This window comes from Xyrauchen texanus, chromosome 33 (assembly GCF_025860055.1).
Source record: "Xyrauchen texanus isolate HMW12.3.18 chromosome 33, RBS_HiC_50CHRs, whole genome shotgun sequence".
In the NCBI taxonomy this organism is placed as follows: Eukaryota; Metazoa; Chordata; class Actinopteri; order Cypriniformes; family Catostomidae; genus Xyrauchen; species Xyrauchen texanus.
In genome coordinates this window covers 1,089,473-1,106,976 of record NC_068308.1, presented here as the reverse complement: position 1 = coordinate 1,106,976, position 17,504 = coordinate 1,089,473, and the positions used below count along the sequence as shown (strand labels likewise).

The following is a 17,504-nucleotide window of genomic DNA, read 5'->3' as shown; positions in this document are numbered from 1 at the left end:
GGCCTGTTATATAGAGCAGACTCTAAAAGAGCTTGTCCAGAAATTCTATTATATTCTAACCCTCTGCTCGCTCAGGAATTCCAACAATTCTGGCATTGTTTTGCCAGTTACGATTCTCAGGGTCTTCCAACTTTTCCCAAACAAGTTCTAATTCCACCTTGGTCGCTAGTGGGTTAGGATATAATTCCCTCTCTGATTACTCCAGATAATTGATCCGTTTCTCAATATCCGCAACTCTTGTAACCAACCAAGTCAGCAATGACCTTCGACATGCTTGACCGTTGGCGCTGAATCTTTTCCACTACACCGTCCAAATTGAGTCCAGAGCTCAAAGCCTCCAGAGGGTTTTCAGCTTGAGAACGTAAGTGTCATTTAATGTCTCCAGAGCCTGAGGATTTTAAATTCTTTGACATATTGTCTTTATAGATCAGTTAAGAAACAGGGTGTATCGAATTTCACCAGTTTATGACATAACAAGTATTAAAACAAAGTGCGCAGAGCTTGCCGTTTACATGTCCAAACCACACATGGCGTCATGTGACTCTTCTATTTTTTCTTTTTTAATTTTTAACATCCAGTCTGACATGTACTCGAGGGTTCACCACACATTCACACAGCGAGAGAGCAGGCTTATCGATTCGCTTGCTATAGAAGATAAAGTGCTGCTGACCATAGGGAAGCGGTTAAGCATAATGTGTTGGAGGTATGATACATGAAGAGCATTGGGTGGCTCAGCGAGTATTGACGCTGATAAGCACCCCTGGAGTCAAGTGTTGGAATCCAGGGTGTGCTGAGTGACTCTAGCCAGGTCTCCTGGGCAGCCAAGTTAGCCCGGTTGTTAGGGAGGATAGAGTCTTATGGGGTAACCTCCTCGTGGTCACGATTGGGGGTTCTCACTCTCACTGGGGCACGTGATGAGTTGTGCATGGATCGCGGAGAGTAGCATGAGCCTCCACATGCTGTGAGTCTCCGCAGTGTCATGCTCAGCGAGCTGCGTGACAACAACATGCTGTGGAGTGCTGAACCAGCTTGGCCTGCTGCTGTATAAGCTCTTCTAGCCAGTGTGGATGTCAGTCAACATGACTTGGAGGGGTGGGCAGGGTGGCATTTCCATCCCATGGCAGTATTATGACAGGGGTGAGCTGCGGCCGCATGTTCCACCAGGGGAAGCTTTTAGTAGACTTTTTCATCTGCGTTATCCACTTTAGTGAGGACAGCAGCACCTCCGACCTGAATGGTGAAGAATAAGGCACATAACAGGTCTTTGTGAGCTCCGCATGGACCTCAGGGAAGAATGGTGTGCTTCTCCGGACCACAGTCTCTTGACGACGGCCGGTTTGCAAAAATCATTCAACCAGGCAAGACTTTTCTGGCTCTTCTGGACGGGATCACTCAAAACTGAGCTCTTCAACTGCTCTTGTGAGAACGCTAAGAAGCTCCTTGTCCATGGTGTGTGCACGTTCTTCAAACTCGCTAGAGGAAGAAGTGTCAACATCCTCTGTGAACCACTTGCCTGGAGCTACAAGTGACACAGCATCATCCCCATCGTCAGAGCCACCAAACGTAATGAGGTTGTGCGATCCAATAGATCACATGCATATTGTACAGACTAGGACATTAGATCAGAAGTTCGGGGGGCTCACAGGGGATCCTCCTCTAATTCTTCCACCTCAACCTCACTGACCTCCTAATGTGGTCTCTTGAGATGAGAAGAGGTGGGTGGGAGGTTACGAGAGGCTGGATCTTCCCACAGAAAGAGGTCGATCCTAGTGCGCAACGTCCGGATATTCATGCCCTTACAGTGAGGACAGTGTGTCTCCATGAGAGCTGCTTGTGCATGGGCGTGGCCCAGGCAATGCACAGAGCTCTCGTGCTCATCAGATGTACCGTTCGCATAGGAAACATGTGAAATCATGCAAGCGGCTCTTAAGTCAATATTGCATATAAAAAGCATACAATAACTCCAGTGTGTGAAGCAGGTAGAAGTTTTGCTGAAGCGCCTTGTTGATCAACAACGAGCATCTGAAGCAAAGAACCCGTTCACCGAGAGCATCTTCGATGACGATGTGGATAATTCTTCATCGGAACACACGGACAATATATGTGTCATACCACTATAAGTGTATATCGACAGCAAAGCAGAAGGGTTCCAAGATGAAGTTCCTTAAAGGAAGGAAATTCTGAAAAAATGGTGACTGAGCACCTGCTTATATAGGCCAACTGCATGCCTGAAGGTGTGGGGCTCAGACACCATGGCCAATCACAGGATTGGCGTGACTGAATAAGGGTGTCAACAAGGTAATCTAAGAAGAAGCGTGGAAATGCAGATTTGAAAATCAAATGAATTGTTTATTAGGAAAATAATTTGTTGATTTGCTGCACATTTTTAAATGTACAACTCTGATCTTTGGTTTTAGATTGTATAAAAGTATTTCCAAGTCAGAGGGCTTGAGGCTAAGTTAATTATGTTGAGTCAAGTTACAAGTCATCAAATTTGTGACTCAAGTCCAAGTAAAGTCTAAGTCATGTGACTCAAATCCACAACCTTGATACTGTCATGGTCCTGTCACTCTGTCAGTCTGGGTTTTTGTCTGACAAGACCATGGCATCATCGTCCATGTCTATCTTGTGTTTCATTGTCTGTCTTTGTGTGATCGCACGTTTCGGTTGTATTCCCTGCGCTTTTCGGTCTGTCTTGTTTCATGTCTGGAGTATGGTGTCCGGGTTCTGACCGGGGTCTGTGTTGGGATCAGGACACTCATGCCCCATGTCTGTCTGTTATTGATGTGGGTGCATCGCGCGTATGTCATTTTGGCAGCAGGAACTCGCATCAATAGTTTATGTCTGTCTCTTGCCCGTAACCTTTTCCCCAGCCTGGATTAATTACTTTACGTTTTCCCCTACGGGGTAGTTTATGTTTGTTTTTCTGCCTTGTGTGTGTTTTGGTTTGATTTTGCCCTTTTTGTATGGATTTATAAATTAATTTATTTTAACTATGCGTTTGGGTCCTGAGCCTCTCAAGCCATGAAAGATACCATGTAAAACATAAAATAAGAATAGTTATGAAGTTATGAAAAAAATCATACCTTCAGACTCAACAAATACCAAACAAATAAAAAATCAAACAAAACTACAATAAATACCATAGATATATCTGAGATAATACTGTAAACTTCCAATCAAAAGTTTGGACTCAAGACACAACACATTCTTATTGAAAGCACTTTCAACGTTTAATCATCTGCAGGATCAACAATTGAAAATATGTTTTATATCTGTAAATGTAGTTCAACATGATAGATTCAGTATTTCTGAAATCTGGAAATAGACAATACAATACATTCCATGTTACAATAACATTACAGATATCTGAATGGTTTGATTAGTAATTTTACATCGGGGTTTTTTCTACAGGATTAGGCATCTTCTTTTAACTAACAAAACTAAGTATACAAATCAAGATCAATTCGATATATCCAGTAATGATCTGGAATTTTTCAAATACTTTTTGAAACATGGGTGTTTGGCAAAAGCTTTGTTGCCTCATGGATTGACCAACTCGAAATAATGCCCTGGGCTTTACCAATGATGATGCCCATGGACGTTCTCAGCATTGACTTTGACAGGTTCCTGGGCTGACTAAGGGAATATGAGTCTGTATCAACCCACACACCTGGCATGAGTATAGAGATGGAGGGTTCTGGCATGAGAGAGGTTTAAGAGGCATTGGCCGTTACGCACATGGACGCCCTTTAAGACAGACAGAATGGTGTTTTGTCCAGTGCCAGATTTCTGGGGGTCTGTTTTAATCAGAATATTGTGCTGATGCACATTTTGAGAGGCATCTGCTTCAGTTGAATGCTTCTTATGATTGCCATTGAAATCATCTTAGACAATGAACATAAGGATGTTAAAAGCAATTTTCAATGCAGCTTGAATAGACTTGATTTTCCACAAAGGGTGTAAACTGGTGTCCCATTGCAAGGCAATAAAGGGACAAATCATGTGTTTGTTGGAGAAAGAACTGTTATATATGTTTTTATAAATTATTATCTAACTTAAAAATAACATTACATCTTTACTCTCTGAGCTATACCCAGACCCCCCGCCCCTCCTTTTCTTAAATAAATTTGTGTTCCAGTGAGGCACTTTTAATGGAAGTCAGTGGGGTCAATGTTTGGAGTGTTTAAAGACAAAAATATGAATCTTATAATTTTATTAAATACGTTAAAACGTATGTATTATTTGAGCTGTATAGTTAAATTACATAATTCTTACAGTTGTTTTAGTTGTAAAATCGTCTATATCTTCATGCTGATGCGGTTAGTAAGTGATTTAATGACAGTAAAATCATGTTTACACACATATTGTTTGTGTCTTTTGAAACAGTATTTGAATGTTTACAGATTAAACCCCATTGACTTCCATTGTTTGTGCTTTTATTAAAGAAAAGGGGGAACAAGTCTGTGTATATTTTTCATTAGTGCATCATTCATCTGTCACAAAACAAAGATATATGTTTGCTCAAAGCTCAAACTATCTGGATCACTTTATGCTCTTCTTGAACACACAAACAGATTTTCTCTCACTGTGTTTGTGTTGCAGCTGACCCCATGGCACAGCACTGGCGAGAGGATGCCACTTTTTGTCCAGAGTCGCCTCTGCTGCATCTCGTTCACCCGCTCTCTGCCAGCACACACACCAGACTCTGGTACGCAGCCAGGAGCGAGTACACTTCCATGACAACTGTTTAGCAGGAGAACGAGACAGGCAGGCAAGGAGAGAGGGAGACAGTTTATCTCACTCCGGGGAGAGATCTATGGGATATCTGCCAGCCAACGTGCACATTAGAGTATGACAACTTTCAATGTGGTGGGCCTTTGAACACAAACACTATCAGGAGATAGTTGTATCAGGAGTTAGCACTGTGGCATTGTGGGATCAAAGGGGATTAGACTGACAAAATGGATATGTGTGTTTCTGCAATTAATAGATGCACCTTTAACAATGTCTCTGTTTACTTTTACAGCAATGATGTCACATTCTCTACAAAGCTTGACAGCGCAGAGAAACAATTTAATTTTCTTTCTCGCCAAGTGGCCCATTACGCTAAACCAGGTATTACTGAATCTAATCTGACCATTAGTGGTGTGTGTTAAGGCAGGCATCACTATAACTAGTTCTTATACTAAAGGCAACATTACTGAAAACTAAGCACTTACTTCATTTTTCAAGAATACATGTTTCTACAAAACCGTAAAATGAAATAAATCTAATGATAATTAGTGTTCTCTGTTCCTGTTCATAGATGCAGTACTGGAGTGTTTAGGGGGTCGGTGGGAGCTGCACTGCTCCTTCATCAGTAGGTCAGACACATTATATGTGCTGTATACCAACAGCAAGAGACAGAGGGATGTTCAGCTACAGGACAGAGCAGGTATACAGCATGTCCATACGATAACCACATTTAATGCATTTGAGAGATAATGGTGAGATTATGGTGATTATTCGATGTCATATTTATAATCATAATCATCATCATCATCTTAAATCTTTAAGATATGGATTCTAAAAGACGGTTTGTTGTGCATGAGACGAGCCTCAACAGATCAGTCCTCAGAAACCGTCTAAAGAAATTAGAAATAGTCGACTCTTATGAAAGTCACCGCATAATTTACAGGACAGGACTGTTTGTTTACTCTAGACTTAATTACAATACTCATAAAATATGTAGGATAATAACTTGTGATCATTATTACCAGGACAAGTAGATCACAACTTCAACTTCAATCCATGCCATTGTAATTTGAATGGGATGTTGGATTGATTTCCAGGGAACTGATCAAATACAATCATAATCTTACCCAGGGCCACACAAACCCTTGGTCTGGCCTTGATAATTACTTTATAAATAATGCAAATGGGAATATGTAGAATGTATGGCATTATGGTGAACATGAATACATCTGCTGTATCTGGGGTTATTATATGTCCATAAGCCTTTTTGGTTGTATGCCATTTAAAAATGTTTTTAACAGTTTAAATGTGCACTCAGTAATTTGAAATGTGTTAATTAAAATGAATATGCTAATATAAAATATGAGATTGTTCATAAAAGAGTTCTTTCCAAACTCCCGCTCTCCAAAGAGAACAAATGAGCTTCATTGAGACCGATATTGAGCAGAAACGGTTGTTAAAATCAACAGCAGCAAATTAGCGGCCTCAACTGACAACTGTAACGAACAACATGGCAGTAAATCTCAATAATTCACTACAACTACAATACTATGAGAACATGCCAAATGATTGACAGACAGAAAGCGTCAGAGAGCGCCGCCCACGGACACATGTTTATTTGCCGTTTACAGAGTCTAGAGCTGTCACAGAGATATCTCACAACACTTATTTCATTCATATATTTCAGGGAGTTCACATACTTTCTATGAAAAAATCACTTCCAGCACCTTTAATGAGGGAATGAATTACAATCCCATGAAGCATTGCAAATGACGTAAATGAATGAAAGGCGATGGAAAAATATAGTCTATTGATTTGAAGTTGTTGATTTTAAGTGTAGAAATAATATTTATTTAGATTTTATTGCAAAATGTTAATATATATCTATATATACACTCACCTAAAGAATTATTAGGAACACCTGTTCAATTCCTCATTAATGCAATTATCTAATCAACCAATCACATGGCAGTTGCTTCAATGCATTTAGGGGTGTGGTCCTGGTCAAGACAATCTCCTGAACTCCAAACTGAATGTCAGAATGGGAAAGAAAGGTGATTTAAGCAATTTTGAGCGTGGCATGGTTGTTGGTGCCAGACGGGCCGGTCTGAGTATTTCACAATCTGCTCAGTTACTGAGATTTTCACGCACAACCATTTCTAGGGTTTACAAAGAATGGTGTGAAAAGGAAAAACATCCAGTATGCGGCAGTCCTGTGGGCTGAAAATGCCTTGTTGATGCTAGAGGTCAGTGGAGAATGGGCCGACTGATTCAAGCTGATAGAAGAGCAACTTTGCCTGAAATAACCACTCGTTACAACCGAGGTATGCAGCAAAGCATTTGTGAAGCCACAACACGCACAACCTTGAGGCGGATGGGCTACAACAGCAGAAGACCCCACCGGGTACCACTCATCTCCACTACAAATAGGAAAAAGAGGCTACAATTTGCAAGAGCTCAACAAAATTGGACAGTTGAAGACTGGAAAAATTTTGCCTGGTCTGATGAGTCTCGATTTCTGTTGAGACATTCAGATGGTAGAGTCAGAATTTGGCATAAACAGAATGAGAACATGGATCCATCATGCCTTGTTACCACTGTGCAGGCTGCTGGTGGTGGTGTAATGGTGTGGGGGATGTTTTCTTGGCACACTTTAGGCCCCTTAGTGCCAATTGGGCATCGTTTAAATGCCACGACCTACCTGAGCATTGTTTCTGACCATGTCCATCCCTTTATGGCCACCATGTACCCATCCTCTGATGGCTACTTCCAGCAGGACAATGCACCATGTCACAAAGCTCGAATCATTTCAAATTGGTTTCTTGAACATGACAATGAGTTCACTGTACTAAAATGGCCCCCACAGTCACCAGATCTCAACCCAATAGAGCATCTTTGGGATGTGGTGGAACGGGAGCTTCGTGCCCTGGATGTGCATCCCACAAATCTCCATCAACTACAAGATGCTATCCTATCAATATGGGCCAACATTTCTAAAGAATGCTTTCAGCACCTTGTTGAATCAATGCCACGTAGAATTAAGGCAGTTCTGAAGGTGAAAGGGGTTCAAACACAGTATTAGTATGGTGTTCCTAATAATCCTTTAGGTGAGTATATATATATATATATACACTAGGGCTGTCAATCGATTAAATGGTGTCCCGATTAATTAATCACAAATACAAATATATGCTGCGAAAGCCCCTCATATAACAATAATGATGAATATAATGATGAAATGATTATGCACAGTTATCTTTAAATATTTTTTCATTATATATATATATATATATATATATATATATATATATATATTAGGGATGGTAAGATTCACAGATTCGCATCGGTGCATAAAAGTACATTTAAAAAGTGTGCATCAGATACAAGTTGACATTTGTATCGTGATGCATCATTTCTAACATATTTGCATTGGTAAAAAACGATTTATTTATATATTATTATTAGTAGATGCTCTATACTTTTATTATTTGGAAAGTGACCAATAATTTGTGAGCAATATTTTATATGTAGATTGATTTCTCCAGTGCGTTCTCTCATCACCACTGCTGCTGTGAATGTAATCGGTCCAATGGCGTTCTCCAATAATACGGGTGAAGGTCTCTGCGCGTTACTGTCTCTCTTGTTACGCAACACAACAATATTAAATGAAATACATTTTCTCTTATGTATTACTTCATTATTTCATCTGACTCCATATATGAAAAAGGTTTTAATGATATCTGAGCATCATTAAACGTGAGCGAATGTTTGATTTATTCTTTTAACTCCTTTAATTATATTTTACCCGTTCAGATTAGGAAACTATGTCGCTTTGAGGTCCTCGCATGTTTTTCTCTTTTACGCGGGTCTCACGATCACAAGCTCATCAGGTTTGGATCATCAAACAGAGGTAATTGCTATATACCTGAGATCGGTCACGTTCAAGTTCACACAATCAAAGATACTTCAGTATAGCCCCATGGAATTGCATCCACTTGAATGTAACTTAACGTTTTCTTCAGTAGAGGTCACGGCCACTATTACAGATGTAAGTTGACCAACATAACTTCTCTTATAATAGCTTTGGATTGGCCATGCGTCGTTTCCCACGTACACTTATCTGGAGAAACATCAAATTAAAACAGAGGTAAGACACCCAGATTTAGATTGGTCAAGCAGCGTTTGCTGTTCTAAACGGAAATTCCCTTTTTGTCTTTGCAAACCAAGTACACTTGAATCGATGCCAAATATTAGTCGTCACTAATCTGACGCAGACTTGCGGTAACATATGAATCGTTTAATCTGTTTGGGAAAACACAATGTCAGAGTCAGTCAGAATAAAATAAAATGTTGACAATTTATTGACCAGGTAAATAAAACAAGAATTCAAAATCCAATTCATAGAGTAAAATCATCGATCAATCAAATATAATAACAACAATTCGGAAATCGAATAATTTATAGAAATATTTACCTGGCAACTAAAACTACACACAGCGATCGTGAGGGAAGTCTACATACAGACTCCCCGAACCTTTTGCCCATTTTCCTTATAAACCCAGATAATTCAATATGCTTACCAAATGGTGGTGTCTGTCATTATAATTTGATTTTGATCCCCTATTGAGGGGTTCACAACTGTGGGATCAGAATTTGTAATTGAATGGGTTCTTGATTCCTGTAGATTTACATACAGGAGGAAGTTTGTATGGAGGATCTGGGGGAGGGCACACCTTTAAGAGGCACACCACATTTCTCATATGTTATAACTTCTTTTAGCTTTTCATTACGGCTGGGAAAATGAGACCAGTTTACCAGGCGCACTGAGACACTTTAAATGATACCAAATATGTATAGTTACTTTTTGTACACACTTAACATTGCATAGGTTTTTAGTGAGCTTTAAGTGAGGAGGAGAAGGGGGAGCTGATGAGACTGTAGAAGTGAGGTGTGAGCGTCACTGTTTGCTGCGTCTCGGATGTTGCTGTTACATATGCAAGAGAGAGTTCAGATGTTAATTCTCATGAGAGCCTTTCGTTTTCTCGAGGGGTAGCTCAGTCTTGCTGGCACCCGCCTTACATGAACATGACATCACACAACACTACGGAGACCACGGCGTGTCCTGAGAGTCACATAGAACAGGGGGAACCAACATGTCAATCGCGTTCTACCAGCCGATCACAAAGGCAATGCTGGTAGATCGCATTGTGTTGAATCGAATCGAAATCAGATCGCACTGCATCGTAATAGGGGTGAATCGTATCATATCGGTAGCTGCTTCATATGTATATTTAATATATCATATCATTGGCTATGCATCGGCCTCAGTTATGGAGATGCACATCCCTAATATATATATATATACAGGGTTTCCCGCAGAAAATGTGTTAGTTGAGGTGGTGGGTGGTGGTGGTGGAAGGGGGTGGTGGTGGGGGGTGTATTTGGAATTGCATAACTCCTGACACAAATACTGAAACTTGAGTCATATCTTTTTAATGATGTATTAGTTTGTCAAGGTAATAACATTACATCTAATAGTCCGTCAAAATGTGGAAAGCTTATTACAATCACTGCTTATGGCAGAGCCACAGATTTCATTGCAAAATAGAGCAATAAGCCTGACTATACTGTTTTAAATATAGTAAATCACTTAATGTTACCCTTTTGTTTTGTTTTTTAACTGTTGTATAAAATCAATGTCACATTTGAAATCGTGTGGATATTCGGGAAACATTGCATCAACATTAAAAACACTGCTGGGATATCAGGCTGCATTTTGTTCGCACAAACAGCGCAAGCGGCTCGTGACAGAACACAGGCCGACTGAATGACACTTCAATTTAAGTTGACAATCTCAAATGAAGATTGCTGAACTCCAGCTCGTCTGTGTTTTCAGATCATCCGCGCTTCTTGCGTTAAGCTGCGTACACACTGCCAGCGACTTTATCGCTGCAGGTCGCCAGTGGCTGGCGGTGAAGTCGCTAGTGGGTGTTCCCACTACTGGTTGCCTAGTAACGTTTATAAATGACATTCACGGATGTCATTCCATTGCTGTTGACAGCGAATCTCTTTTCTTGCCACTAAAAACAAACATTTTGGAGGGAAAAGACTAAATATAAATGGAATCAGTACATAAAATGCTTTATATCAAAGATGAATGAGAAACAAGTCGTGCTGTTTGCCAGAGTGGCTGTTTATCTGCGGCGAAAATGCAAATGCCGTTCTGTCTGGGTCCATAAAATCCCCGCGATCTCAGATACACCGTTCCACGCAGTATTTTTCTTAAAAATGTCCTTGTACGTGGGAAGAGACATATCATAGAGCACTGGAAAATTTCTAACATCAAGAATTAGCCTTTCATCCATCTTTCCGTTACTGCAGGAACTGAGAGAGAGAGAGAGAGAGAGAGAGAGAAGGATCACGTGAGCTCTCCCGTCTTCTCTCCTATTGGCTGTCGCTTCCGTTAGTCGCTCCAAAGTTGAACTTTTCTCAACTTTGTCGCGTCGCTGGACACGCCCACATCTAGCGCCAACGGTCGCGACAGCTCGTGTCGCCGGAAGTCGCTGTGCTCGCATTGAAAATGAATGGTATTGAGTCGCTGTCGCGCGCGATGTCGCTGGCAGTGTGTACGCACCTTTAGAGAGCGCGCGCGCATGATTGCCAGATACTATTGAAAAGACCGGGTAGAAAGCATGTTCTTTTAACAGAAAAGCTCTGATTTGGGGTTTAAATGATTGAATTCTGGCATTAAACTGAAACGTTCCCACTTCAGACGACAAACTATGCTTGGCTACAATCTTGTTCTGCAATTCACTTGCCTAGTAACCATAGTAACGGTACGCACGCGTTCGCGCTTTCTGCTATGACGTGGAGTGCGGGATGCACTCAACGTTGCATGAATTTTTAATTAGCCTGCATTAGTAACAGTTAATTTTGTTATGGTATGAACTTAATCCTAGTAAAGGCAAAAAATATATAATACCTTTGTAACGAAATCCAAGGCTTTTAAGGCCTTAATTTGAGATTATTTTTCAATGCTTTTAAGATCCTGCAGGTACCCTGGTTAATGTGTCTTGTCCCCTCACAATGACAGTAAATTAATTATTAGGCTACATTACATCAGTCACGTCACATTAGTTAATAACTAAAAGTTTATTAATTTGCCTGATTATTTTTGTGATTCGTTTAACATTTATGACATAAAAAAACTGTCAAATAGCAAATGTTTAGTTTAGCAACTTACATCTTATCTCGCACTTGACCGACAGTAAACTGAAGCGCGTCGAGTCGCTCCTTTAAGGTGCGTACACACTGCCAGCGACATCGCGCGCGACAGCGACTCAATACCATTCATTTTCAATGCGAGCACAGCGACCGTTGGCGCTAGATGTGGGCGTGTCCAGCGACGCGACAAAGTTGAGAAAAGTTCAACTTTGGAGCGACTAACGGAAGCGACAGCCAATAGGAGAGAAGACGGGAGAGCTCACGTGATCCTTCTCTCTCTCTCTCTCTCAGTTCCTGCAGTAACGGAAAGATGGATGAAAGGCTAATTCTTGTTGTTAGAAATTTTCCAGTGCTATATGATATGTCTCTTCCCACGTACAAGGATATTTTTAAGAAAAATACTGCGTGGAAAGGTGTATCTGAGATCGCGGGGATTTTATGGACCGGCATTTGCATTTTCGCCGCAGATAAACAGCCGCTATGGCAAACAGCACGCATTGTTTCTCATTCATCTTTGATTTAAAGCATTTTATGTACTGATTCCATTTATATTTAGTCTTTTCCCTCCAAAATGTTTGTATTTAGTGGCAAGAAAAGAGATTCGCTGTCAACAGCAATGGAATGGCATCCGTGAATGTCATTTATAAACGTTACTAGGCAACCAGTAGTGGGAACACCCACTAGCGACTTCACCGCCAGCCACTGGCGACCTGCAGCGATAAAGTCGCTGGCAGTGTGTACGCACCTTTACTGTCGAGTCGCTCTGCTAAAATTTGCGCTGTGAACATAAAGCCCGCCTACTTTGATTTGATTGGTCATCTCAAATATTCTGACATTGACAAGCAGTGACAGACCAATGAGGCTCAGATGAACACACACACACACGCTCGGCGCAGCTGCGCAAGAACGCGCTGATAACAAGACTGAAGCGAACACGAAGGCTTATCACATATTTAAAGATGGAAAGGGAGAAAACAGGACAGAGTAACACGGCGAATATCGCTCATATATATATTTTTGACGACGTAGTTAAGGCGGCAGGCATGTGTTGCTTAGGCGGCCGCTTTAGTTTCAAAGTGCTGCGGGAAACCCTGTATATATATATCAAATAAAAAATATTCAGATAATTAAAATGTATTACATTCTTGTGGCAGAAGAGTTCATCATTAATAAGACAATACAAAAAGCAGATTTAGAATACAATGTATTGTTTATTACCATATTATTGATCATAAGTCAATCATTGGCATACAGTTCACAGCAATCCATTTCACAAGTGAATTTGTCAATCAGTTGGACATTTATTATGAGGACTTGTCAATCTACACCTGCGTCAGACATGCTTGTGTAGCGTCTCGGGTTCATTGCGTCATAAACGTAAAATGTTTAGGGCACTGTGTCAAGTTAAATCTAGTTTAATACTTAGAACACATATTGAGATCTCTTAGTTCGAATCAAGTATTTTGAACGCAAGAACATAACGCATGTCTGTTTTGTGGTGTCTGCTGAAGGGTTGTTTTGTTGACTGTATTTGTGTGTTGCTCGTTCGGCTATAATCTTCCTTATTACATTCCGGGGGCATTGCGATTAATTGCGTACATTTTTTTAATGCATTATTTTTTACAAAAGGAATCACACTGAAATAAAGTGTTAAATCGACAGCCCTAATATACACACATATATAAGTATTTTGACAGTGTAGGGAGAGCGACTCGAGTGCGTCATTCACAGTGCATCATAGGAGTGGGTGGAGCTTCAGAGCTCTTTTCTGATTGGTGGATCTTTCTATTCAGGATTATGGGTAGTGTAGTTCTTCACCAGGAATTCTACTGTTAAAAATGTCTTATTTTGTATAAATTTTTTTTATGAATATTAAATAATACAGACTGGTTGATGAGCAGCCTCAGAGCTCACAGTAGGTCTGTCTTTAAAGGTTTATAAGTTATAATTCAAAATGACTTCCCTTATAGAAAAAATAAAAGGGATTTTTACTTCTAGAAGTGCTCTATAGGTGTCAGTAGACCTCCATCATATCAGCCAAAAAAATAAACAAAATTTAAATAAAAAAATGACTGAGTGCACCTTTAAGGAGATAGTTTAAATAACTATTCACTCGCATTATATGGAAAAAAATTATTTGGCTTGCTGTCCACGGAGGAGGGGCTCGATGAAGCAGCTTCAACTCCAGCTCTGAAGTATCCCCCCCAGGACTATTAATAACACACGATGAAGTGGGGCAAAAAATGCCTAGGGTAAAGGTGGAGCTGGGGAGGTGGAGGGTTGCTAGAAACAGCTGAGACAGAAGAGAGGTAAACAGCTGCTTATATACTCTAGCTGTTAACTGAATGATTAGATGGACACGCACCTCCCGAAATTACGTTTAGGAACTTATATAAGATGTCATTCCCTTTAACAGTTTGTGAAACAGGCAGACACATTTTGAAAAAGTGAAGTAAAAAATGAAACTGATCCCGTCTGCTGTGTTGTAATACTGCAGTCGGTGGGAAATGGAGCAGAGCTGAAAGTTCTCTGTGTAGGACCGGGAGAGGTCTGCTCCACAGGAAGTGGAATCTCACTGGCCCACTGACCCTCCGGCTGTCTGTTAAAGAGCCCTCCATCACTAAAGAGGGTATATTTACCATAATATAGCAGTTATCATAACTTAATTAGCCATTAGTCTGTGATGTAAGTGACGTGAGAGTCTCTGCTCTGCTCCAGCCCTGTCATTTGCCCTGCGGGCGCTCTATGACCCAGAGGAACGCCCTGATGAGTGGGGAGAGGGCGTAATCGCCACTGCTGCTCTGCTGGGCATGTCAAACCTCTTCCACAAGTGAGTGTACACATTCATGCTGTCATGTGAGCAGTTATTATCCTTATGTTAACACATGATTTCAAATCAGTTATTTTGCAGTGACATGATGAACGTTATTGCACTGAAATATCTACTGGGTACTGTAGTGTACACTGGGGGCAATTGTAACTTACAATTGTAAAATTTTTCAGTCACATACAATGAGTGAACACACTAAGCACATGATACTGTAAGTGTAGGTCATTGAAGTGACGTATTTATGTCTAGTGTTTTTTACTCTCTTAAGTTATAATGCATTTTTATTTAACTGTATGTCTATGTTAGCACCTTATAGTAGTTCACCCAAAAATGAAAATTCTCTCATCATTTACCAACCCTCATGCCATCCCAGATGTGAATGACTTCCTTTTTTCAGAACACATTTAAAGAAAAATAGAACAATATCTCCACTCAGTAGGTCCTTATAATGGATGTTTATGATAACACGATATTTGATGCTCCAAAAAGCACAGTGTAACGCAGTTCAGTGGAAAGGAGGAGCCGAGAACCGGCTTGGCAATGTAAATAATATTATAATGATAAACAAAAGACAAACACACACATGACGGACATGTTCGTAAACAATCTCTCTCTCCAGCGCAATCCTCCGCAGTCGGCCTTTATCCCTCTCGGAGGCTTGATTAGCCTGATAAGGGACCGGGTGTGTACGATCACGACCCCGCCCCGACCTCCGCCCTGCCACATTCCTCCCTCGTTCTCTCAGGCTGGGGAGCCCGGCATGACGTACAGCCCCCCCTCACTCCCTGGGAGGGGCGTGCCTTTCGCCCCGTCTACCGGCAGGTCATCCCCATCTACCTGGGTGAGGGAGGGGACAAGGGCTGGGAAACAGAAATAATAAAAATGGGGTAATTCCTGTAACAGTGTAGTACCCCCCCAACAAAAACACTGTAAAATTTAAACGAGAGGGAAAAGGCCAACGTGGAGCGGCAGTGAGAGAGAGAGAGAGAGAGAGAGAGAGAGAGAGAGAGAGAGAGATGAGAAAAAACAAAAAAACACTTACTTGCCAGTTATCCGATATGCTGTAGCTTGTTCCTCGGCTACTCCTCCACCCTCTAACGGATGACAGCCGCGCCTCTCCGGGCGGATCGGAGGCAGCCCTCCAGCCCGCCGCGTTCTTGGGGAACAGAAGGGCTCTCCCCCGGCCCTGGCAACGGTTCTCCCACTCCAGGCGGTCGGCAGTGAGCCCCTCCCCGCTCGTGGTCGGCGGTCTCAGACCCCGCCGCGTTTCAGCGGCTAGTAGGGGACTCCTCCACCCCTGGCAGCGGCCCTGACCACTCCAGGTGGTCGGTTAGGAGCCCCTTCTCCCCTTGTGGTCGGCGGCCATTCTCTCCGCTTCCAGGCGGGCGCGCTCCTCGTCCCCCGGCAGATCTGCTCCTTTGGTGTGGAAGGTAGTGGCGAGAACTCTACTATGGCGTATCCCTCCTGCTTCCTGGGTTTCGGCACCAGTGTAACACATACGTATGATCATCAGAGCAAAATATGGCAGGTAGATTTGAGTAATCTTTCATTTCTGAAGAGAAACATTTTTATAAATAACAAAAGTGAAACGCATGATTCCTGACCCTCTCTACTACACACAAGTTTACTCTATGTGTGTGTAATGTTTAACATTAAATGATTAATGCTCTTTCTAGAGAAGTTTGTGGTTCAATTCCAGATGGATTCATAACAGGAAGTTAGGTGGAATTGGATGAGTTGACACTGCACTGCTGCCAGTCACTGCATTTATTTTCCCCATTAAACCTGATTCCTCCCTACTGTGTTTCAAAGACAAAATGCATTACATTACAATTCTTTACTCCCTTGGCTGTTGGTGCATCAATTTGTAAGCTGAAAAGGAAACATTTTACCCAAACATGTCTAGTTTCACTATGTCATGTCAAATATGGTATTCTTTTCATTTTATTGTGTCTGACAAATGTATATGATTGACAGGTGTCTTAAAGAGATGTTGATGAATATCTCAGCATCAACCGTTTGCAGTTTTCATCAGGTGTCCTGTAAGGTAAAAAATATATTTTCTCTTGAGATTTTGACTGTGACCAGCAGATGGAGACTTTGGACTGCATTTTCTGTGTCTAAATCTGTGTGTGTTCTTCAGTTTAAAGACACGGGTCTGCAGACAGCTTGTGAGCGCTGGTTAGAGCTGTTCTTAGTCACCGAGCTCTCCTGTCACATCACACTCAAAGACTTGACCTTTGACCTCCTGCTCAAGACTCTGTGTTCCCCAAGGTCTCATACTTTTTCTTTTTGACCTCTACAAATGAGTCAGTGACAAATCACAATCATACATTTTGAAAAGCAGGTTGTTGTGTTATGATGTGTTTGGAGTCAAATCTCATGAAGCCTGTCAAGAACAAGGTCATATTTCTCTGTATTTGACTTTTTTCATAAAGAAATTATAATTTTTTAGGACTTTTAGGTTTTGCATTCATTTTATATCTTATTACTGTAACAGGGGTTTATCTGAAACTCTCTTTATTCTAAATTATAATTATCATTTGAACTTTATTCTCATTACTGTGAAGTCAGTACAACAAATACTGCCTTGGTGTATAACTATTAAACAATATATCAATATATTAACAAACAGCAGCATTACAGACCATTTTGATCCACACTACAGTATCAATAACAATTTGTGGGGCAAATATGTGTATTTCTATGAAAA

The 17,504-nt window shown here is 41.1% G+C and overlaps 1 protein-coding gene across 2 annotated transcripts in view; it reads left to right on the top strand.

The window, feature by feature from the left end:
* Positions 1–17,504, top strand: part of btbd16 (BTB (POZ) domain containing 16) — a 39,133-nt gene that overhangs the window by 6,552 nt on the left and 15,077 nt on the right. For both annotated transcript variants that reach the window (XM_052102784.1, XM_052102783.1), the window contains exons 4-10: positions 4,606–4,711; positions 5,030–5,118; positions 5,309–5,437; positions 14,459–14,590; positions 14,680–14,791; positions 16,769–16,838; positions 16,935–17,065. In XM_052102784.1, the coding sequence (XP_051958744.1) occupies positions 4,606–4,711; positions 5,030–5,118; positions 5,309–5,437; positions 14,459–14,590; positions 14,680–14,791; positions 16,769–16,838; positions 16,935–17,065 (769 nt within the window). The remainder of the gene's footprint in view (positions 1–4,605; positions 4,712–5,029; positions 5,119–5,308; positions 5,438–14,458; positions 14,591–14,679; positions 14,792–16,768; positions 16,839–16,934; positions 17,066–17,504) is intronic.